This window comes from Crocuta crocuta, unplaced genomic scaffold, assembly GCF_008692635.1.
Source record: "Crocuta crocuta isolate KB4526 unplaced genomic scaffold, BGI_CrCroc_1.0 scaffold147, whole genome shotgun sequence".
NCBI classification, from domain to species: Eukaryota; Metazoa; Chordata; class Mammalia; order Carnivora; family Hyaenidae; genus Crocuta; species Crocuta crocuta.
Window position 1 is genome coordinate 6,991,189 of NW_027532594.1, and position 23,979 is coordinate 7,015,167.

A 23,979-nucleotide genomic window follows, 5' to 3' on the forward strand; every position below is an offset into this window, starting at 1 on the left:
CTTTATTCTGTTGAGGTATGTTCCTTCCGTACCCACTTTGTTGAGAGTTTTTATCATGAATGAATGTTGAATGATGCTTCTTCTGTTTCTATTAAGATGATCATATAATTTTCACCATTCATTTTGCTAATATGGTATATAGCATTGATTGATATGCAGACAATGAACCATCCTTGCCTCTCATTTGATAAGTCACATTGGTCATGGTGTATACTCTTTTTAATGTGTTGTTGAATTCAGTCCTAAAATAATTTTTTTAAATGTTTATTTTTGAGAGAGAGAGAGAGAGAGAGAGAGAATATAAGCAGGAGAGAGGCAGCAAGAGAGGGAAACATAGAATATGAAGCAGGCTCCAAGCTGTTGGCATGGAGCTTGATGAGGGGCTTGAACTCATGAACCACAAGATCATGACCTGTGCTGAAGTCAGACGTTTAACTGACTGAGCCACCCAGGCACCCCTTTACTAAAAAGAAAAAAAAATAATGGATTTTTGCAACTATATTCATCAGGGATATTGACCTGTAATTGTCTTTTCTTGTAGAGACCTTACCTGGTTTTGTTTGGGGTAATAATGCTGGCCTAATAAAATGAATTTGGAAGTGTTCCCTCCTACTCTACTTTTTGGAAGAGTTTGAGGATTGGTATTAATCCTTTAAGGGGCACTTGGCTGGCTCAGTCAGTAGACCATGCAAGTCTTGATCTTATGGTTTAAGTTCTACACCTTGTTTGGTGTAGAGATTACTTAAAAATAAAGTTAACAAATTTTTTTCCTTGAAGCGTTTGATAGAATTCACCGGTGAAGCTATCTGGTCCTGGACTTTTGTTTGTTGGGAAGATTTTGATTACTGATTCTATCTCTCTACTAGTATCTGTCCAGATTTTCTATTTCTTCATGATTCAGCCTTGGCAGACTATATACTTATAGGGATTTATTTCTTTTAGGTTGTCCAATTCGTTGGCACGTAATTGTTTAAAATCTCTTATCCTTTCTATTTCTGTGGCATCAATTGTAAGGTCTCCTCTTTCATTTCTGATTCCTTTCTTTTTTTGGTGAGTTTAGATAAAGGTTTGTCAATTTCTTATCTTTTCAAAAAACTCTCTCTTTCATTGATATTTTTAATTGTCTTTCTAGTGTCCATTTCATATATTTTCTGCTCTGATCTTTGTTATTTCTTTCCTTCTAACTTTGGGCTTCATTTATTCTTTTTCTAGTTCCTTGAGGTATAAATTTAGGTTGGTAGAGATATTTTTTTAAGTTTATTCATTTATTTTGAGAGAGAGAGGCAGAGAAAGAAGGGGGAGGGGGATGAGTGGGGGAAGGGCAGGGAGAAGGGGAAAGAGAGAAGCCCAGACAGAATTTGTGTTGTCAGCCCTGAGCCTGATACAGACCTTGATCCCACGAACCATGAGATCATGGCTTGAGCCAAAATCAAAAGTTGGATGCTCAACCAACTGAGCCACCCAGGCACCCCAGTTTTCAGCTATTATTTCTTCAAATAAAATTTCTGACTCCTTTCTCTCTATTCTTCTGGGACTTGTATAATATGAATGTTATTATGTTTGATTGAGTCACTGAGTTCCCTAAGTCTAATCTCATTTTACATAATTCTTTTTTCTCTCTTTTGTTCAGCTTGATTACTTTCCATTATTTTGATTTCTAAGTCGTTAGTTGGTTCTTCTGCTTCTTCCAGCCTGACACTCATTTCATCAAGCATGTTTTCCATTTCATTTATTGAGCCCTTATCTCTGCTATATTATTCCATATCTCTTTGTTGATGGTCTCACTGATATAATCTATTCTTTTCTCAAGTCTGTTGAGAAAGCAATTATTCCTTTAAATTCTCCATCAGGCATGCTACTTATATCTGTTTTGCTTAGATCTCCAGCTGTGGTCTTACCCTGTTCTTTGATTTGGGACAAATTCCTTTGTCTTCTCATTTTCTCTAAGCCTTTGTGCCTATTTCTCCTTGTTAGAAAAGTCAGCTGTGTCTTCTGTTCTTGAGGGTAATGGCTTTGGGTTTTATTTTGTTTTGTTTTTAGAGAAGGGGAGAGAGCATGTGTGAGCTGTGGAGGGGCAGGGAGAGAGAGAATCTTAAGCAGGCTGTATGCCCAGTGTGGAGCCCAACAGAGGGCTTGATCTCATGACCGTGAGCTCATGACCTGAGCTGAAATCAAGAGTTGGATGCTTAACCAAATGAGCCATCTAGGTGTCCCAAGGGTAATAGCTTTGTGAAGATGAAGTCCTGTAGTGCCCTACTGTGTACTGTTCGCTTTTCCCCAGGCCCTGGCAATTCTGGGAGTGTCTCTAATGTGTGCTGCCTACACTCTGCTGTTGTGTCCTGGCCTCTTTATCCTTCAGGCCAGTCATGTGCAGAGGCTCTTTGCCTGCTGTGGGCAGTGTTTGGTCCCTGACTTGAATGTGGCAAGTTTTAACTAGGTGTGCTCTGGTCTGCTTGTGAAATGAGACCTGTTGCCACTGCCACTGGAACTGAAGCCTTGCAAAAGTCCTGGGTCCGGGGATGTAGTGTTGACAGGGTTGGCTTGGTCTTCTTGGGGAAGGGGCCAGTTGTGCTGGGACTGACGCAAGCATGACTGGGAAGGGTTGTTCTTCTGGAGTGTAGTGGGGCAGGGCTTGATGTAAGCAAGTTAGGTAGTGAGTGTTGGCCTTCTGGTGGTTCCCACAGGTGGTTCTATTTATGCTGAGGGACAGAGAAGGGAAGTAGGACCTGCCAGTTCCTTTGTTCCCAGAGGGATCTCTTTGTGAAAGCTGCCTCTCTGGGACATGCTCCAAGATGGGCAACTAGCTTCCCCACTGTGTGCCACAGGTGCTCTTCAGATTGCTGTTTCCAAGCTGTATGTCCCTGGGTGGTTTGCCCTGCCTTTTCTCCAAGAGCAGCTCCAAAACTTCCAAGCTCTCCCAGAGCCAAGCATGCTGACCTTTAAAACTCCAGGCTTTAAGCAAGAACTGGTTGCAAGAACTCAAAAAATTTGGGCCCTCTTGCTTTCTAAGCCAGTGCTGTGGGTTCCATTTTCCCCACGCACTTCCCTGTGTGCTAAGCTATCTCTTGCGCTTCTCCATGACTGTGGCTCTCTCCCCACCACAGCGGCCATCCCTATACTTCCTACCTTCTTTGATGTGGCCTCTTCTCTGCCTTTAGTTGTGGAGGTCTGGCAATCTTTAGATCTTTAAAGATGATTTGATAGTTGTCTAGTTGTATACGTGGGATGGGGTGAGCCAAGACCCTCCTACTCTGCTACCATCTTCCCCTCCAAGTCTCATTTGAATGCATTTTAGAGCTCTCTATTTTTACTCTCCCTACCCCACATTTTGATTTTTGATGTCACAGTTTAAATCTTTTTATCTTGTGTATCCAATGACAAATTATTGTAGTTATAATTATTTTTACTATATTTGTCTTTTAACCTTCATACTAGATTTACAAGCGATTAGCCATTATAATAATTATAATTATTATATTATTATAATCATCACATTAGATTATTTTGAATTTAACTAGATATTTACCTTTACTACTGAAATTTATACTTTCACATATATTTCCTCTTACTAATTNTACCCCCTCATTTTAGCTTGAAGAAGTCTCTTAACATTTCTTGTAAGGTTGGTGTAGTGTTGCTGATTCCTCTGGCTTTAGCTTGTCTGGATGACTCTTTATCTCTCATTCAATTCTGAAGGACAACTTTACCCAGTAGAGTTTTCTAATATGACAGTTTTTTTCTTTGAGCACTTTGAATGTGTCATGCCACTCCCTTCTGGCCTGCAAAGTCTCTGCTGAAAAATCTGCTTATAGTCTTAGCAGGATGTCCTTATACATAACAAGTTTTTCTCTTGCTGCTTTTAAGGTCCTTTCCCTGTCTTTAACTTTTGACGATTTAATTATAAGGTGCCTTGGTGTGGGGTCTGTTGGAGTTCATGTTACTTGGAACTCTGAAATTTCTGGACTTGGGTATGTTTCCTTCCCCAGGTTAAGGAAGTTTTCAACCATGATTTCTTTCAATGAATTTTCTGGTCCTTTCTTTCTCTCTTCTCTTTCTGGAATCCCTGAACTCCAGATATTGGTCCTCTTGATGTTGTCCCATCAGTCTCTCAAACTAGCTTCACTGCTTTTCATTCTTTTTTCTTTTTGCTACTCTGATTGGATGGATTACATTGCTATGTTTTTGAGTTAGCTGCTTCTTTCTTCAGCTTCATCTAGTTTGTTATTGAACCCTTCTAAGTGTATTTTTCAGTTCAGTTATTGTATTCTTCAGTTCTGTGAATTCTGTTTGGTACTTTCTTATATTTTGTATCTTTTTGTTGAAATTCTCTCTGTTCATGCATTATTCTCTTGACCTTGGTGAGCATCTTTATTTTTAACTCCTTATGAGGTAAATCATTTATCTCTGTTTCACTAAGGGCTTTTTCTGGGGTTTGCCTTGTTCTTTTGTTAAGAACACATTCCTCTGATTTTCCATGTTCCTTGACCTTCTGTGTTGGTTTTTAGATAAAACAGCCACTTCTTCTTATCTTAAAGTGGTGGTCTCCTGTTGGAGATGAACTTTATTGTTCAACCCTTCCTAGCTCTTGGTTGTCTCTCAGTTCACATACAGTGTTATATTAGTTTCAGGTGTACAATACAGTGATTTCAACAATTGTATACATTATCAGCACTCCTGTATCCCTTGGGTAAATTCCTAGCAGCACCAGGTTGGAATATATATATATGGCATCGTGTCATCTGCAAATAGTGAAAGTTTTACTACTTCTTATTTGGTTGCCTTTTATTCCTTTCTCTTGTCTTCTGTGGTTAGGACTTCCAGTACTATGCTGAATAACAGTAGGGGAAATACTGTCAAGTTTTTCCACCAGATGGGCATTTTAAACCCTACACTTCACTGTTATTTATCAGTAATATGAGGGTGTTATGCTACTGGTGGGTTATGTTGGGGAGCATATCAGACATGATCTTAGACTTGGATAGACTGCTATCAAAGGTTGGTATAAAAAATCAACTGTAATTATTATGAGCCAAAGAAGCACACAATGATATGGGAGCACAGACTTGGCTTTTGGTGTTTTGCACCTGGAATGATGTGGGGCAGAGGGTCTCACTTCAGACTTCCACTGAATCTCCCTGTTCTTAGTGGCATACCTAGTCCTGTCCCCATCAGTGCCCAGTGTCCCCAAGTTCAGCACCTCTCTGGTTCTCATTTGCTGTTGAGTAGGACTAAGGTCAACTGTGTGTGTAGGGGAGGGTGTGGTCACCTGAGTATGTGGAGTCAAGGTGGTCTGTGAGGTCTAACTTCTCCCTTTAAATAATTAGTTCACATCCGGGGTCTTCTATTCCTAAGCTTTTCTGGAGTTCTCTAATGCTGGCTTTCTCTTTATTATTTTTGGGTTCATCCAAGAGAAGAGGAAGAGGCAAAAACATCTTTATGTCATCATCTTGAAAACAATGTCATTACTTATCTCTCTCAACAGTGTGACAGACTTGAGGCAGTGGATTGCCTTAGTATTGTTAGATGAGCAAAATGCAGGGTGCATCTTAGGTGCTCAGTAAATATTCATTGCATACCTAATAATTTGCATTTGTGTAAATTTTTGCATTAATCCATATTCCCATTCATAGAGCCTCTATCAAGTAATCAGGGCAGGTGGTGTTATCTTGTTTTCAAAGAATGATTATTTTTAAACTTCTTAATCTCTATGACCAAATCAGTAGCTTTTCAAAAGGGCTGCATTCCTAGTAGCAGTGGTGAGAAAGACCAGGGCATATTATTTTCCTGGAGCCTCTCAGTCCTTCCCTTCAACAAAGGCATCTGTGATGGTATTAATAGCAAGTCAGGTAAAGACTCTGAGGCAGGAAGATGGTATTTTGATTTAAAAGTGCCTCCTCTATCTTCCTGGTCACACTCTCTCCTCCCCGAATATACACAGAAACCTGATTATAAATGCGAGAGTTCCCTTACAAGATATGTTGCTTTTAAGCTAATCTAGGAGCTTGGCCAAAGTGACAAAACAGTTATGGGTACGGGTGAGCAAGACAGTGGATTCAGTGCTGTCTTTTGACTTCTTCCTCAGACCTCAAATGCTAGAAGAAAATCCATGACTATTTTCCTATGTCGAACATTTCTCAAGAAGAACTCCGGGGCACTAATGGTATTAGATTTCATTCACTTTTCTAAAACCCCAAATGGCTAAAGGTAACCCCAAATGGTAAAGCATAACATCATATGCTCTAGGCAGACTGTTCTCTAAGAGGTGTAGGTCTTGCTGTGGGAGACTGGGACGTACGTGGCCTAAAAATAGCTACCGGCGGACCACTGCCTTCCCGCCCTTCTGTTCCTGGCAGAGCCCTAGTGTCATTTGTAGCCAAGTGTTTTACTTCAAAGTAAAATATATATGACTATCTTAAGAAATACTATTCTGAAGTTGAGAAATCACTTTAAAAGCTTATTTGATCGGCCTACAGGAATATCCCTGTCGTTATTTTGAAAATGTAAACAGCAGAGAATAAATGGAAAGATGAAGATTACAGAGCTGTAAGACTTTACTTGCATAAAATACTGCTCCGGAGAGACTTTTAGGCGCTCAGGGCAGCGTGCGTGCTGGCAGGGACTATGTACCTCCTGCGACTAATGGAGACGTGCCTGTGACGAAGAGCAGGGCTGAACAGAGTCCACAGCCTCTCTCGGTGGCCTGCGTCGGCCCTCACAGGACTACCTCCTCTCAAAATTCTCCTGCTCACATTTTTTGCCAGTTTTTCCCAGTGCCTTGGCCTTCTTTGCAGACACTTAAGAAACTGAAGTTCATGCGCAATTGAGTAGGGTAGGTTCAGCATTTGCCTCTTTCCCACCGCTGACAGGGCTCTCTGGGGAGTGGGGGAGAGAGACAGTTGTAAGTAGCTTCCGTCAATGCTCTACATTTAGGGAAAGGCACTGGCGGGAATTGGGTAGAATGAGAGGAAATGGTGTTTTAATAAACCTAAGGGAATGTTTAAGGACATTCTCTCTCCAGCATTACTCAGAAATGGAATTTTTTCTTTTTGTGGTCTGGGTGAAATACAAAACTTGTATTAACAGCTGACTAAAAAGGGAAAATAATTAGAAAGTATCTTGCTGCAAGCTTCTTGCTAAATATTCTTTTGGTCAAAGATGTCCAAGTTTCAGTACCCGCACAGGTGACAGTTACTGAAACAGCAAAGGAATCTCCCGGAGGACGGCGTTACAAGGGACGTACTTCCTTACAGAACTGGGGTGCAGAGATATGGGGAGGTTGTAACACTGAGCTAGCTTTGGGCACTCGTGGTTTAACGATGATTTGTTTGGTTGTGTTCAGTTTTAGAGAGATGAAGAATGGTTATTCTGTTAAGAATACTGTGTCCAGTTACTAGGGGAAAGCTGATGGGAGTGGGAATCCTAATAGCACAGAACTTAGAGAAGAGAAAGTAATTCTTATTTCTGTATTGTTTTCTACTGAAAAAAACTGATGTTTAATTTTTTAAAAAGGAAGAATGGAATTATTGTTTTCCCTCTGGAAAGTTCTGGCTTCAAGACTAATCGTATCCAAATGAAAATGTACACAGAAACTCAACTCTACTAAACAAATAGCTTCTTATAACTGTGAAAGGATGAGAGCTAGAATTTTTTCTAGACTATTTTTGCTGCCCACCCCCCCTTCAGTTCACATGGTTTGGTGAAGGAATTTGCAGCATCAACTGGAATATAACAATGAGTTAAATCTACCTCATTAATAAGATGCAACCAACACAGGCTAATACAACAGATGAAGAGAAATACCGTTTATACCAAGATAAAATCACACTGCCGTATTTCATATTTTATTCAATTTTAATATGGTTTCCATTATTTTAAAACAAAATGATTTCCAGTTTAGAAAACAATGCACTGACCACATAATTCCTTTTTCATTTTATACAGTTATACAAATATTCTAAATACACATTCTGTGTTCAAGATGATGGCAAATAAGATTAACTGTACAGTACATAAGGAAAGAAAATATTTTAAGCATATTTAGAAGCAATAGAAATGTCTATACAAAACAAGCAAAATGGAATAAAATTTTTATTTTTAAAGTATTGCAACAGGCCCACAGGTTTGTAACAAAAATGTCTTTGCACAGTTCCTCACAATGCCCCATTAATAGCTAAAGCAAGACAGCGGTTTTAGAAAATAAGGTTTCAAAATGCTACACATGGTACTATTGTTTGCACAGTTTGATCAAAATAACAACTCTACTCTGAGTCAAGCAAAACCTAGAGGAAATATACCTAACAACTTGAAAATCATCTGTATAAAATTCATTGCACATTATTTTACTCAGTTGTTTGAAAAGTAAAAAAGTGTATTTACAAAATATTTCGCAGTCAAAATTATAAAGTGAATGAGTATCTCTAAGTAACACGTCTTGATACAGACAGTTCAAGGAAAACACACGAATGGGTTGTTTTTGTTTTTTTTATAGAGGTTTTCAGTGCTCCTTCCACAGGGAAGTAAGTATGATCTACGCAAATGGATTTACAAGATGTTACACATACCGAAGCAAATTCAACACAGACGTTATAAAACAATGTTAAAAAGGTGAAAGGATGGAGAATTTGTACATTGTAAGAAGTGAGCTATTCAGAGATCAACAAGAACAATTTTTAATTCAGTTAGCATAAAAGCCTTCATAGTCTTCAGATAAGAGACAGTGAACATACTTGACGCGATGAAAGTTGAAAAAGCACCATGCACAACAGTTTAGTGGTAAACACTGAAAAAAATAGCACCTGGAATTCTGTGATATTGACAATTTAAAACTGGTCTAGTAACTGCCGGAGATATGGTGCCTTGGACAATTCTCTATTTACTCGGGAGAGTTTGAAAAGTACGGGGCAATTCAGAGAGACACACGGGATATGTCGATCAAAGCACCCTGTACAGTTCTTGCATATCTGAAAGTATAAGAGGAATACATAAAACAATAGGAAAGGTCCTATGCATATGTGTTAACAAACTGTTATAATCCCTCCTCTCTGACCCACCACAGGTTACTGGCAGACATCTAACACTTATTATAGGAAGTTTCATTAATTTTCATCTCTGAAGCCCCACCCTATGTTGAGGCATTTCTAAAAGGTAAGTACTGATACATTTTTTTTTTTAATCAACTCAGTACAGTACTATAAATGTTTTTTCTCTAACTTATGACTTTTCCTAGCTTACTTTATTGAAAGAATACAGTGTGTAATCCATGTAACATACAAATATGTGTTTGTCAACTGTTATCAGTAAGGCTTCCAGTCAACAGCAGGCTATTAGTAAAGTTTTGGGACAGTCAGAATTCATATGTGGATTTGAGGGTAGTTCCCCTAACCCCTATGTTGCTCAAGGGTCAGTGGTGTGTTAAGATTCATATAATAAGCTATCCAGTTACCATTAAAGACTGTCTTTTAAATTAGCCATAAACAATATTTTTTCAAATTACTCATTTAGCTTTTCAGATGCCAATAAGTTATACATTTTCTTATTCTAGAAAATGTCAGTATGAAAAAACCCCAAAAGATGTGAATTAGAAAGTAGCAGTCTAGACTCCAAACGAGTAGTTCTCATATTGCTATACATGAGCTTAAAAGTATACGAATACTTGGGCCCCAACCCAGACCACTGAATCAGAATCCCTGAGCAGGAGGGCCTAAGAATCTACTTTTTAGGGCCCCCAGGTGATTCTGATGTTTAATGAGAAAAGGGAAATAATAAGGCAATTTTAACAGAGGCAAAGCATTACAATGTCTTAACACAATGATGAGATCCTAAAGTCCCAAGTCCTATGTATATTAAAAAGATTATAAAACATGAAAAACATCAAAAAATTAAAAAGGATATTAGAGTGGACTAAAGGGTCAAGAAAATACAGTTTGGATTTTTTTATTTGAATAGTGTGTCTGGGTGATTTACAAAAGGGATAACAAATAGCTGCTTCTGCTTTAGGTGGTCTTCTGAGAAAAAACTCAGACTGCTCTAGTTCATTCTCTCATCTGTATCAGTCAACTGAAAAGGGGTTTTCCTGAGCACACTGGTTACCGTACCCACATGATGATGCTGTGCAAACAAACTGCTGAGAAACCACGTACTTACTCAGTGTGCTCTCTGATGACAAAGCATGCTGTTCTTCTATGAAGTCTTTCACTAAGGAGATCTCTGCCATGAGACTCAAATCTATCCCCAAACACCCAAGTTCTGTATTGAAGCTGTATGTACTGCAGCTATAGTCAGGTGTCAGGACAAACTGATAAATACTGATGCAACTCTCTGTGCTTATCTGATAAATAAGCCCGGATGGAATTACTTGCCTCTTTAAATTTAACTCAATGTTTAGTTTCAAGATCTGTTACTGGTGATTTCAACCCTGGGCACTCTAGCTCAATTCAGCTTATGTTACAAAAAACTCAAAATACCACCAACGAGATAATTACTTTTAACTCATTAGAAAAAAAAAGTCCGCTTTAGTCTTTTTGCTATCCTTTGAAAATTTCTGAAAAAATAAGCCAATCAGATGCTTATTTCATTCCTTCTCATTCTTTCCTGTTTATTATTAAAAACGTTTGAGGTGATGGAATTTTTCTCTGAGATTTGCTGTGGCTGTCTAGAATCTTACGTGTAGTGTTTAATAGGGAGTCAAAATTTCCCCAACAATCATTTTGTTTTCTGAGTTTATAATGAATTTCTGGCTTTATAGCATTGTATTGAAGAGTGTGACCAGGAGAAGGTAAATAATGGATAGAAAGAAAGGTAGCAGGCAGATGCCAGAATGGAGACAGACTAATAAAGCATACAAAGGAGTTTGAATTTAAATTTGTTTTTTTTTTAATGTTTTTTTTTTTTTTTTTTTATTTCTGAGAGAGAGACAGCGTGAACAGGGGAGGGTCAGAGAGAGAGGGAGACACAGAATCTGAAGCAGGCTCCAGGCTCTGAGCTGGCTGTCAGCACAGAGCCCAACGCGGGGCTCGAACCCACGAGCTGTGAGATCATGACCTGAGCTGAAGTTGGATGCTTAACCGACTGAGCCACTCAGGCGCCCCAGGAGTTTGGATTTAAAAAGAGAAAGTACTAGTCTTGTACTGTGAAAATATAATTGTTAGGGGCGCCTGGGTGGCTCAGTTGGTTAAGCATCCAACTCTTGATTTCGGTTCACATCATAAGCTCACAGTTTGAGTTTAAGCCCCACATTGGACTTCGCGCTCACAGTGCAGACCCTGGTTGGGATTCTCTCCTCCCCCCTCTCTCCTCAAAATTAGTAAAATAAACTTAAAAAAATATATACGTATCATTCTAATGTTAAGAATGGAGACAGTGGCAGGGGGGTCAGGGTAGGAGGCTGTTGCAGGAGTTTAGGGGACAGAAGATGGAGGTTTGGACTAGTTTGATAACAGACGGAGAAAAGTGAGGGTATTTAGCAGAGAGCAGGGGAGAGGGAAAAATCAACTTATTTCAACAAGCCAGGCTTCTGTGGTTGCAGGAAAATAATCATACCTTTAAGACTCTACCATCCTTAATGAGATCTGTTTAATGGATTCTAGATGACTGGCTATAGTCTCTAAAACTTAAGTTTCTGCCAGGACAAAATGTGGCAGCTAGAATGGTGCGGAGGAAATAAACAGTCTATGCTTTATCAATCCTCAGTCATCTTCGTATAATGCTCACATTTCTTCAGAGCCTAGTCTCCTAAGACATGGTTTCTCTCCCTGTTCACATTCATGGCAGCTAAGTTTTACTAAGAGATTATGGACTGATACTCTGTCTTGGTTCAAAAGCTTCTTTACCTTGAGGGCAAGGTGCAGAGGCGGCCTTCACATACTGGTTTGGATTACATTAGGGCTGTGAGGAACGACTGTGTAAGAGAATTTACAATCTCGGAAGTAGATGGGACCTATGAACCTGATAAGGGCAAGGACAATACAATGAAGTCCAGACTAGAATCCTGACTATCTTACTATCCTGTCCTTACTTTCAGCATGGTTCATTTTCCACTAAATCCTACTGCCTCTCAATTATCTGGTTGGTTTTTACACACTTCAATAACTTTACATATTGCTCTTTTACAGTAAGACAAAATAAAGTCCACTCCAAAATTGTTCTTCTCTAGCCTAAAATCTAAAAATGTACTTGAAATACAATGGTTTAAAAGGTATAATCACTCTGTTAAGAAATATACTACTTTGATTCTTTTTAAAATGTGCTAAGATAATGTTTTTACAGGTTTCATTTTCCAACTTCAAGAGATTTCTGTTGTTTCTTACTGGTAGAATTCCCACATTTGAAAAATCATCTCTGCACTTTATGTCTGTATCCCAGCCTGGCCACTTAGCAGTGTACATAACCACCCCCCGTCCCCGTAGTCTGTTTACTCATTTGTAAGAGGTCTCTAGCACATAGTAAGACTCAATCACGTTAACTATTAATTTTCTACCTAGACTCTTAGAACTGTGAACCTTCCAAGTTTACTAGCAATTCTCTAGACAACCCAATTTTTATGAGAATGGTAAGTAGATATGATAGAGAAATTGGTAAATACTATTATAAAAGAAATTGGGTAGAGGTACATTGTAGTTCTAGGTTTTAATATACACAATACACTATTCCATAAAAACAAAAATAAATTATGAAACAATCAACAAAACTTTAAGACAACGTACGGAATGGGAGAGGATATTTGCAAATTACACATCTGATAAAGGGTTAGTATCCAAAATCAAGCCATCTTTTAAATAATGTAGTTCAATTGTATTTTTGATATTTTAAGATGTTTATTAACCCAGAATCTTTACTCCTATTTTTCACACCGGTTTCATATCTCAAACCCTCAAGGGCTGATGATATTTCCCTGAAAGGTCTATCAAAGAAGTTCGTACCTTTACAAGCTGCTCCTGTTTACGTTCCATCTCCCGAATCTCTTGGTTGAGGATGACTGCAACATGCTGAGGTTGGTTCCGACATTTACCACAGATGCCGTGCTGAGTCAGGTCATCACACACAGGACAGTGTAAAGTGGTGAAGTACTGGGAAATAGTGCCTTTTCGCCCTTCAAGTTCGCTTCGAGAGGAGCTGGCTTTCTGGATCTATGAAAACATCAATCCAGAAGTAAGTCTCGGGGAGGTGGGTGGGGGGGGTGATGGGGATTAAGAGCACACTTATCATGATGGGTACCTTGTAATGTACGGAATTGTCGTACACCTGAAATAAAAGAACATTGTGTATTAACGTATCTGGACTGCTCTCCTGCTAACTGCAGCAGGCGTATGAAGGCACTATTTCATTCATCCAACAAGTGCTGAGTAGCTACTATATGTCAGGTACTGTTCTAGATAATAGGGCTACAGAAATGAACAAAATCCTCCTTTTCACAGAGCTTACATGTTAGCATCATCAGATATGATGTTTTTCTTTTTTCTTTTGGGGAAAAAAATTCTCCTGCCATTCAGTTTTTTGGTTGAGATACATGGGTGTGTGAGATCATACAGGGCAATGGAAGAAATCCATGTTGAGAGTGGATACTGTTTAAGGCTGCACAACTGGGCCGTGGAAACAAGACAAGAAGAAGGTTAAAAATAACTTGGTAGGCAGTAGGGTACAAAATTCAAGCAAAAATAAATCTGGAGAACTTCAAATGTAATTAGACCGTGTCACCTAAGCATTCTTCATTTGAAGTTAATACTGGTCTTCTGAGACCTGACTTCTGGTACTGCTTTTACACTGAAATAACATCATCATGTGATTATTATACCCTTGGTGCCTTTTCCTGGTATCTTACAAATGACTCTGCATAAAGATTATTTGGTCAGTCTCCTAACAAAGCTACTGGCTTAACATTCTTGCTGCTGACAAAATGAAAACCAGGACACAGCATTGCAGATGTCAGCCAGCACAGCTTCTCTGAAGCACAGCCTTCAACCTCAGTATTAGTTTCCTTGAGGCCGTATGTGCTTGTTGAGAAAGTGAAAATAATTTGAAGACCAATTTTTACCAGTTTCCCTGAATACCATCAGTCTTTCATAGTCTAACAGCAAATAACTGAGCAGATCTAATTCTCGGCAGTCGACTGAAACTGCTCCTCTCCTAGACTAACGCACATTATTACACAATCAGCTGTTGCTCCTACAGGCTTCCAATGAGTTAACAAGAAGTGTTCAAACAAAACTCCCTTTGCTAAGATTCCACATTCCACGATTTACTTTAGTATAATGCTATTTTAACATAGTTTCTTTAGTCTGATTTCTTCAGCACTATGTCTAGATACTACATTCTATATACTAGACACCACTTTTAAGGAATTTTTGCTCTCCATTTTTTTATTAGCTGGTTTATTATGTTAAGTGTTTACTACTGACATAGTGGTGGAATTTGTTTTAATATTCTATAACTTAGCTAGTCTGACAGAAGCTGGGAAGGTGTTTGTAGAAAAAAGTTTTTTTGTTTTGTTTTGTTTTTTAGGAAACCAGAAGAGTGTGGGACCTCTGTCAGTTTAGGATAATAGAGTATCTATGTTGCCTCTCATAGCACAGAAATAAAATCTTTAGTTCTACTAGAAACTGCAAGTGAATTCTCTCTGTAGCCACAGCACAGGTATATACTGTTTAGTAGGCTTACCCTTGGTAATTCATGATACCAGTTGAAGACATCAATCCCAATAAGTGAGAAGATTCTTGCCAGGGGTGGCAGGATCTGCTTGGTGATGTAGTACGTGGCGTTCAGTCTCAGAGTTGGGTCCTGCAGCACTTCCACTGGGCGCCGCACCAACTGGATAAGCGGTACTCCAGGAGCCCCATAAATGATGACGTACGGCACTCGCTCTCCGACTTGAGGCTCAGAGCGCCGATCGTAAGTAACCATCTTCCTATTTAAATCCACATAAATAGTCACTCAAAGACTGTTATGGAGGGCATCTTACCAGAAAATTAAGGGAGAGTGAAATAATTGTGAAACCATGAGAATACAACTTCGAGAGCTATAGACATTTTACTCAGCACCAAATGGGTATAAGAGTTTAAAACTTGAGCTGTAAATCACTGCTATCTGAAAAATGACATGAGTTGCCAGATATCAACTAGCTTAAAATGTATTAATTTTTATCTAAGAGTAAGAACGATCATAAATCTTTTTTTTTTTTTNGAAGAATGATCATAAATCTAACAGTGAAAGAGAAAATACAGCTGGCTAGATGATGTGATTCTAAAATGATACCATCTAAGTGCTTTGGTATCCATATTAAGGACTACCTAGTGATTTTGATGTGGGAAAAATGACAATTCAAGGTCTGTACCAGATGATAATTTCACTGAATTTAGTTTCCCAAGGGAAGCCCAGAAGAGGAGTTCCTTCTTCCTATTTAGAGCTTACAAAGCATGGAGGAGCATCTGTTTACCTTTAGTGAGGCTTCATTGGGGCAGGTGAAGAAACAATTGTGTGCCTGTGGGCTAGGTATCTTTTCTATTTCACACCACTCAGAATCCCACAACACTTGTTAGGTTCATAGTTGTGGTGTTGTATGCATCATCATTATTATTTTTTTAAATGTTTGTTTATTTGAGAGCGAGTGAGCACAAGCAGGGTATGGGTAGAGAGAGGGAGGGAGACAAAATCCAAAGCAGGACCTGCACTGTCAGTGCAGAGCCCAGCGTGGGTCTCAAACCCATGAACTGTTGAGATCATGACCTAAGGTAAAGTCAGATGCTCAACCAAGTGAGCTGTCCAGGTGCCCCCATCATTACCTTGTAAGTTCAAGGGCTGGCACACAAGCTCCAGGTTTATAAGAGGAACTTCCTCTGTATTCCTTGGCAAAGATAAAATCTTGGATGCTGGCTTTTCCTTCTAGAAGCTTCATACATTGTCGCTGAACATACTGTTTAATTAAACTTATATCTCTTGTTTCAAATAGCAGCTTTAGAGAACGCTCAAGTATCTTAAAAAAAAGAAAAAGGATATGTTCATACAGATAAAATAGCCCCTAGTATATTTAATCACTGTTGTTATATTTTCATTTTTTAAAATGTTTATTTTTGAGAGAGAGCATGCAAGTGGGGAGGGGGAGAATCCTAAGCAAGCTCCTTGCTGTCAGCATAGGACATGGGGTTTGAACTCATGAACTGTGAGATCATGACTTGAGCTGAAATCAAGAGTCTGACGCTTAACCAACTAAGCCACTGGGCACTTCTGTCACTATATTTTCAATTACATAACTACTGGGCAATTTGCTAATCTACCTAAACAATCTACTATTTACAATGACTGGATAATAAAAATTATCAAATAATTGGAAAATACTTTGGAGACTTTTTATAGCTTCCTATTTTTTTTCCCCCTTTCTGCCCTTTTTAAACTAAGCTTTACACCCAACATGACCCTGAGATCAGGAGTTGTACGCTCTACCAACTGAGCCAGCCCAGTGCCCCTAGCTTGCTATTTCTAAAAATTAACTATCCTGTAGTTTGAGGAAAATCTTATCAGACTAAAATGCAGGTAAAACATTTGCTATGTGATGAGTAACATGAAACACTTAGACACAAGAAGCCAGACATAACGTCATGTATTGTTTTTTATTTGCCCGTTACAGACTCAGGTAGACAGACAGAAGTATCACTATCACTAAACAGTGAAATAAAAATCAGTCTTTTGCTTTTTTATAGTATCAATGAATATTAATTTGTGATGGAATTTTCTGTGCTGGAAATATTTCTACTAGGAAGTGATTGACATGCAGTGGATTTATGGAATGGATTGAATTTAAATTAGTTCTAGGTGCAAGTTCTGTATCTTGTGAATACTGGAGACAATCTATATTTACTCATTAAGTTTGCTAATTTAGCTTAAGCACAATTCTACCCTTGGAGAAAGAATGCACTGGATATCTCTCTCAGGGACTAGTATTAAATAATATCTCAAATTCATATAACATTATACATATAGCATAATATACAGACATACTGACTAGTCTATTATGCTTTTTATGCTCTTATAAAACTCAGTGTGTAGAGTACTATTCCATATATACCATTTATTTTTAGTTTGTTATAGAAGGAGTCTGGGCCTGAGTAAATGACAAATATAAAATACTGTGGTTGAGAAATTTAGGTAGTTTATGGTACTGTTGTTCAGAAATCTAATTTGTATTTATAACTCAGTTTATCTGGAATGGATTACTTATAAAATTTTTTGATTGCTAGTTTCTTTATCCTGCTCCCTAGCTTTTGGGTGTTATTATTTAACATATTGTCATATCCAGGTGATAGACGGGAAATTCTTATCAAGTTCATGTGTTGTTTTTTAGCAGTTGTGATAAAAGGTTAAGGTGTGGGAAGAAGTCAGAAACTAAGGACTAAAATCAAATTAGTCATTTTCATTAGAAATGAAATTCTCAAAATCATATAGTTCCTCCACTGATAGTTACACAGTCATAGAGGCTAGGAGGACCACTTCAATGTGTGTTTACAGATTTTCACCAGATTCTATAGCTACTTATTTCTTAAAGATGGAAACAAGATAGATATACCTTACCTTAGAAACAGCAGGGCAGGAATCTCTTCTGACAGTTTCTATTCCTTTTGCATCAAATACCGGGTCCTTCTGATCCAGTGTTTCATACATGTAACCCACATACCTCTTTTTTGTTTGTAAGACACAGGGCAAATATACCTGTGATGGATTAACAAAATGTCTGTAAATAACCATTTTCCCCCACAACGAATATCTTATTTTAATGTCTTTTTCTTTTTAAAAAATGTTTATTTATTTTTGAGACAGAGAGAGAGCACACAAGTGTGGTAAGGGCAGAGAGAGAGGGAGACAGAGGATCTGAAGCAGGCTCTGTGCTGACAGGAGAGAGCCTGATGTGGGGCTTGAACTCATGAACCATGAGATCATGGCCTGAGGTGAATGATGTCAGATACTTAACCAACTGAGCTACCTAGGTGCCCTTTCTCTCTTTAACCAAATTAATCAAATATCAATTGCAAAAAAACTCCCACTAAAAACATCTTAGCGCCAATTAAATTCATGATACAACACTTAAAGGGGAAAGCACACAAAATGAGTTAGTTGTCTTTACTTCCTTTCCACTCAACTCCTTGTGTGCATCATCAAATTTTGCCCCACTGGAATTGACACTGCTCTCTCAAAAGTCATCAATCATATCTATTAAAACAATTAAAAATTACTTTAAGTAACACCTACATATTTAAAAGTTATAAGTACAACATTAAAAGTTGTAAGAGACTCTATACAATGAAAATCCCTGGTTCACTAGCCTCTACTGTCCCTGCCCTAAAGGATCCTCTGTTATTGATTTCCTGTATATTCTTCCACAGATATTTGTACACATAATGGTAGCTTACCATATACATCATTTTGTACTTTGCTTATTTTATTTAATAATTTATCTAGGAGAGCATTCCATCCTAGTACAGAAAGCTCATTTTATTTTGTAGATACATAGTAGTCCATGAAGGGAGGATGTCGCCATTTATATAACTGGTTACCTACTACTGTGGGTCATTTAGGATGTTTCCAATCTTTAGTTATTACAGATGCTGTTCCAGTGAACAATCTTGCATGAATTAATCTACAAAATTTCTTGAAGCGGATTTCCTAGATAAATGGAATTAATCCACCCCTTTTGAATGCTACCAAATTGTTCCTTTCTTCTGTCTCCAAGCTTTATCAATAATTGCACTAAGTGTAAAATGGTCTAAACATCCCAATTAAAAGACAGAAGTGGTCAGATTGGATCTGATCAAAAAATGAGGCAAGAAACTACTAGAAATCCATTTCAAATATAAGGACATAAAAAGGTTAAAAATAAAAAATGGAAGAAGATACACATGCTAACACTAATCAAACCAAATTGAACATTAATGACTAATCAAAACAAGTGTTTTGTTATCAGAAAAGACAAGAAGTATTATCAAAGATAAAAATAACAATTTATCAAGCAGATACATAATCCTGAATGTGTATGTACCTAAAGAGAAAACTTCAAAATATCTGAAATAGGCACATCTATGATAATACTTGGGTACTGTAGCACCTCCCCCTTTGAAATTGACAGAAAACCATTAAGAATATAGGCGGCTTCACCAACATCACTATTACCTTAAATTAAGTGACATTTATAAGGACATTCCAAAAAGCAGAATACAGAAAGCTTTTAAGGTCATGTGGGAATATTCACTAAGATAGACCATATGCTGGGCCAAATGACAAATTTCAATAAACTTAATAAAAGCATTAAAATCATAGAGTATCTTCTTTGACCACAAAGGAATTAAATTAGAAATAATGAGGTTATTTCTGGAATATCGTTAAATATTTGGAACTTAACACAATTCTAAATGATTGATGTATGAGTCTTTATCACTGAAACAAATGAATAATAATGGAAATACAAGATACCAAAAATTGAAGCTAAAGTAGTATGTAGACGGAAATTTATATCTTTAAACATTTAACATTAAAAAATATTTGTTTAGTATCAATGGTTCAAGCTTCTAAATTAAGACAGGAAAAGAAAAGCAAACTAAACCCAAAGCAAGCATAAGCATAATAAAGAGTGGAAATTAAAGAAATGGTTCTTCAAAAAGTTCAGTAAATGGATAAACCTCTAGGTAGGTGATTGAGGGGGAAAAAACAAAAAACAATTATCAATACCAAAAGTAAAAGGAGGAAGATCACTAAGGATATTACAGATATCAAAATCACATTAAGGAAGTATAAATAATTCATGCCAATAAATCTGACAACCTAGGAGAAATGGACAAATGCCTTGACAACCGCAAGTTGTCAAAACCGACATAAAAAGAACCCCTGAATATTTCAATATTTATCAAGGATGTTTACTTTATAATTAAAAATCTATGACCCACCCTTTCCCCCAATAAAATGTCAGCACTGGAGAGCTTCACTGATGAAGCTTCACTGATGAATTCCATCAACCACTTTTAAGAAATAACTGTGCTAATCTTACGTTTTTTTTCCAGAAAATAGAAATGGGAATACTTCAACTCATTTTATGAAACCAGCCCTCCCTTTTTTGTCCCAAAGCCAGACAAAGACAATACAAGAAAAAACTACAGACCAATATTCATCATGAACCTATACATCACAATCCTTAACTAATGTTTGTTTTAAGAAGTTATGCAGTTTTTTGCTTTTATGTTTAGCTCTGTGATCTATTTCAGGTAAATTTTCATGTCTGGTGTTATTTTCTAGGCAGGCGATTCTCTTCATTTTTGCCAGAAGGGTTGTGTCCATAGTACCAAACGTGTACTTTATTCTTACTTTGTTTTCTAACTGTTCTCCCCGACTCTGCCCCAATTAGAGTTGCTCACTCTTCAGGGCAGATACCATATCTGAGTCCTCTTTGAATCTCTTCTATGACAATTCTTGCTTCGAAGTAGGTACTTTTATCCTTTTCCACACCTGTTTTCTTAAATCAATCGTTCCTAATTCCTACGGATCCTTCTTTCTGTTATCTCCCGAATGGCCCTTTATCTTCCCTAGTTGAGGCTATTCAGGCTGCATCCTGTCCTGAGCTTCTGCTCTTCCCAAACCATCTTGCATACGATGGTGAGACTAATCCTCCCCAAACAGCTCTCATCACGTCGTGTTCTTGTTTGATACACTTTTCTGGATCAAGTTTAAACACTTTAGCTTGGCATTCAAGACACTCTATGATCTGGTCTTAACATTATTTTCCAGACTTCTCTCCTGTTACTCTGTATTCTCATAGTGCTTTACCAACCCCCTATCTTCCTACATACCATTTTCTTCTATGCAGAGTGACTGCAGCCCCATGGCTGTGTACTGAACTTCTAACCATTTCCTGAGACACAGTGCAGTATTAGCTCTACATGGAGTCTCCCTGTCCCACCAAGAAGGACACGATACCTCCTTGTCTTTGTGCTTGTAGTGTTTAGGGAGATTGCTCTCATGACTGTTGGCTCTTAGTGGGACTGCATCTTATGCTTCTTTGCATCCCACACCTCTCCTAGTTTCGTATCTTCTTTGTGGAAAGAACTAAATACATATATGATATGTCAGCTAAAGTGAAAACAGTCTAATAAGGTCCTTATGGCAGACTGTACCGTCCAAAGAAATAATATCTGCCATTCGACATGGCCTTACAATGTGATTCTGACATTCTTCCCATTAAGAGATGGGCATCTATGTTCTCTCTTAAATCTAGACAGGCTATGATGCTGTGGGACTTTGAGATTATCTCATAAAAAACAAAACACCTTTTGTCTGTTTTTTCTTTGGGATGTTCATTCCTGGAACTCAGTGCCACCATGCTGTGAGGAAGAACAGTCCCAGGGAAAGGCCAAGTGTCGGTGTTCGAGCTGACAGCCCCAGCTGGTGTTCCCAACAGCAGCCAGCATCAACCCAAGACCTGAGAGTGAGCAGGCTTCAAGGTGGATCACCTTCAGCCCAGTTTTCCCAGCTAAGGACCTAGACATTGTGGAGCAGGGACATGCCCGTCCCTGCTGTACCTTTTCTGAATCCCTGACCCATAAAATCTGGAAGCATAATACAAGAGTGGTTGTTTCACATCATTAAGCTTGGCNAGGCGCCTCTGAGTTCTTTGCTTTCTAAAAAATCTTTTTTTTTTTATTTTTTTTTTTTTTTTTTTTTTTTTTTTTTTTTTTTTTTTTTTTTTTTGGGGGGGGGGGGGGGGGGGGGGGGGGGGGGGGTCAGAGAAACAGCAATAATTAATTGAAACAATCTTTTAAATTCTTTATATAAGGACATTACTAAAATTTTTTTGAGGAAATTATAGAAAACTCAGGAAAAATATTTTAAATTTAACAATTTATAGACATTATACTGTTAGTGATTCTGAAAATGTATTATGCAAGACCAAAATCTCTAGAAGGTATGTGAATTTCCTATGTTATTGCCAGTATTAATTATAGTTCTCTTACCTTTTCAAACTTCAATTTCACTGGTTTAGGATTGGTAGCAGTTACAGCTTCAGCAATTTCCTGACCAATCTTAAAAGACTGCTCCTTAGTGGCTCCTTTCAGTAGCACAAACATACTAAGAGGATTAAAAATGAAGAAGTCATTGTAATAAAAAAATTTCATCAAGAGTAACTTTCCTGGCTAACACTCTAATACCACAGAAAGCTTTTTTCCTCCCTTACCCTTCCTTATGAAGTTCCTTCCTGTCTAAGCTCTCTTGTTTTATCATATTTTCCTTGTATTATTGGAGATTTTAAAGACATCTAATATTTCTAGTTTAGCTTCACACAGACCTGCTCAGCTGTCAGAGATGCCTAGGTGGTCTTGGGTCATTCCTAGACACACAATTACATTAGTCATAAAATAAAAGAAAATGTGATTATAAAGAAATGAAAAATTTACTTGTGATATGGAAGGAAATTTCCTTCCAGAACCACCCAACTTAAAACAAAACACACATATATTCTGTAATATATGTTCACTGAAAAAATGTTAGAAACATAAAGCACAAAGAAGAAAGTAGCCACCTAATCTTACCATTCAGAAAATCGGCACTACAAACCTTTCTGTGTATATTTGTAAATCTCTTCTCCTTTGGGATCACAGATCATACTGTTGGATAACTGTTCTTCCACTTAATTGTACATCTTAACATTTTCTCACATTGCTCAGTTCTTTTACATTATTTTAACAGTTGTACTGTATTTCAATGTATAGATGTGTTATAATTTAACCAAACTTCAATCACTGAAAATTTAGGTTAAATTTTTTTGCTAATATTTCCTATATAATAATTGGGCACACCTCTGATTGTATCTTTAGGACAAATTTCTATCAGCGAAATTTCTGGGTAAATGGTATACACTAAAAGTATTTTTTGAAAGATACTGTCAAATTGAATTCCAAAGAAATTTCTGATGTATAATTCCACCAGCAGTATACGCAGGTCAAGATGGAAGGATTTTTGTGGTGCTTGAGTGTCTCAGCCAGTTAAACGTTAACTTCAGCTCAGGTTATGATCTCATGGCTTGTGGGTTCGAGCCCCGTGTCGGGCTCTGTGCTGACAGCTCAGAGCCTGGAGCCTGCTTCAGAGTCTCTGTCTCCCTCTTTCTCTGACCCTCCCCTGCTAGCACTATCTCTCCCTCTATCTCTCAAAAACAAACATTAAAAATTTTTTTAATTATGTGCTTTTTCGTTAAAAATTATACCCCGATGAGGTTGATATCTTAAAAAAATATTATTGTAGGCTGCACATATGAGGTTTTACCCAGTAGTTAGTGGGTTTGAGTCCATCTATGTTGCTTTGGCCAGTTTTATTTGGAGCTAAGCTTCAAGATGGCTGGCCAAGATTATTGGAAATTTTTGATCACTTAACAGAATGGAGGTGACTGGCCTACAAAAAGAGAAAGATGACTTTAAAATTTGTTTGTTTGTCTCTCATTGGTGCTTTTAATCTAGTTAAGTAACAATCTTTGTGTTGAGGGATCCAAGCACACATAGAGTAGTGATTTTCACACAGTAGGGGGTGAGTGGGATATAGCAACCTAGGAGGCCTTTCTCAATTATACTCAGATGAATTTTTCAACAGATTCTTTTAATAAAAAAATATTTACGAGAAATTGAGAATAGTTGACCCAAAAGATTCTGATTCTAGCTCCACACACTTTTCTGCTGCCACTTTATACAGAGTGACCATCACTACTACAGAGAAGTCCTGTAACTGATGGGTGGGAATAGGTCATATCCCACTAGGATGCAGTAAATATGACTAAGAACACTCTTCTATAAATTATAAAATAACTGTTTGAACCACTAGTCAGTAATATTATAATAAATTTGTATGGAGACAGCTGGTAGCTACACTTATCATGGTGAGCATTTTGTAATGTATATTATGGTCATATCACTGTATTATATAGCTGAAACTAATACTGTAAATCAATTTTATTTAATTTTTAAAGTT

At 37.7% G+C, this 23,979-nt stretch overlaps 1 protein-coding gene across 2 annotated transcripts in view; it reads right to left on the reverse strand.

Moving 5' to 3' along the window:
• Positions 1-8,070: 8,070 nt before the first annotated feature.
• REV3L (REV3 like, DNA directed polymerase zeta catalytic subunit) overlaps positions 8,071-23,979 on the reverse strand; it is a 175,192-nt gene continuing 159,283 nt past the window's right edge. For both annotated transcript variants that reach the window (XM_077779953.1, XM_077779951.1), the window contains 6 exons: positions 21,978-22,092; positions 17,557-17,694; positions 15,774-15,964; positions 14,653-14,899; positions 12,918-13,124; positions 8,071-8,960 (listed from right to left, as the gene is read on the reverse strand). In XM_077779953.1, the coding sequence (XP_077636079.1) occupies positions 8,820-8,960; positions 12,918-13,124; positions 14,653-14,899; positions 15,774-15,964; positions 17,557-17,694; positions 21,978-22,092 (1,039 nt within the window). In that variant the 3' untranslated portion in view covers positions 8,071-8,819. The remainder of the gene's footprint in view (positions 8,961-12,917; positions 13,125-14,652; positions 14,900-15,773; positions 15,965-17,556; positions 17,695-21,977; positions 22,093-23,979) is intronic.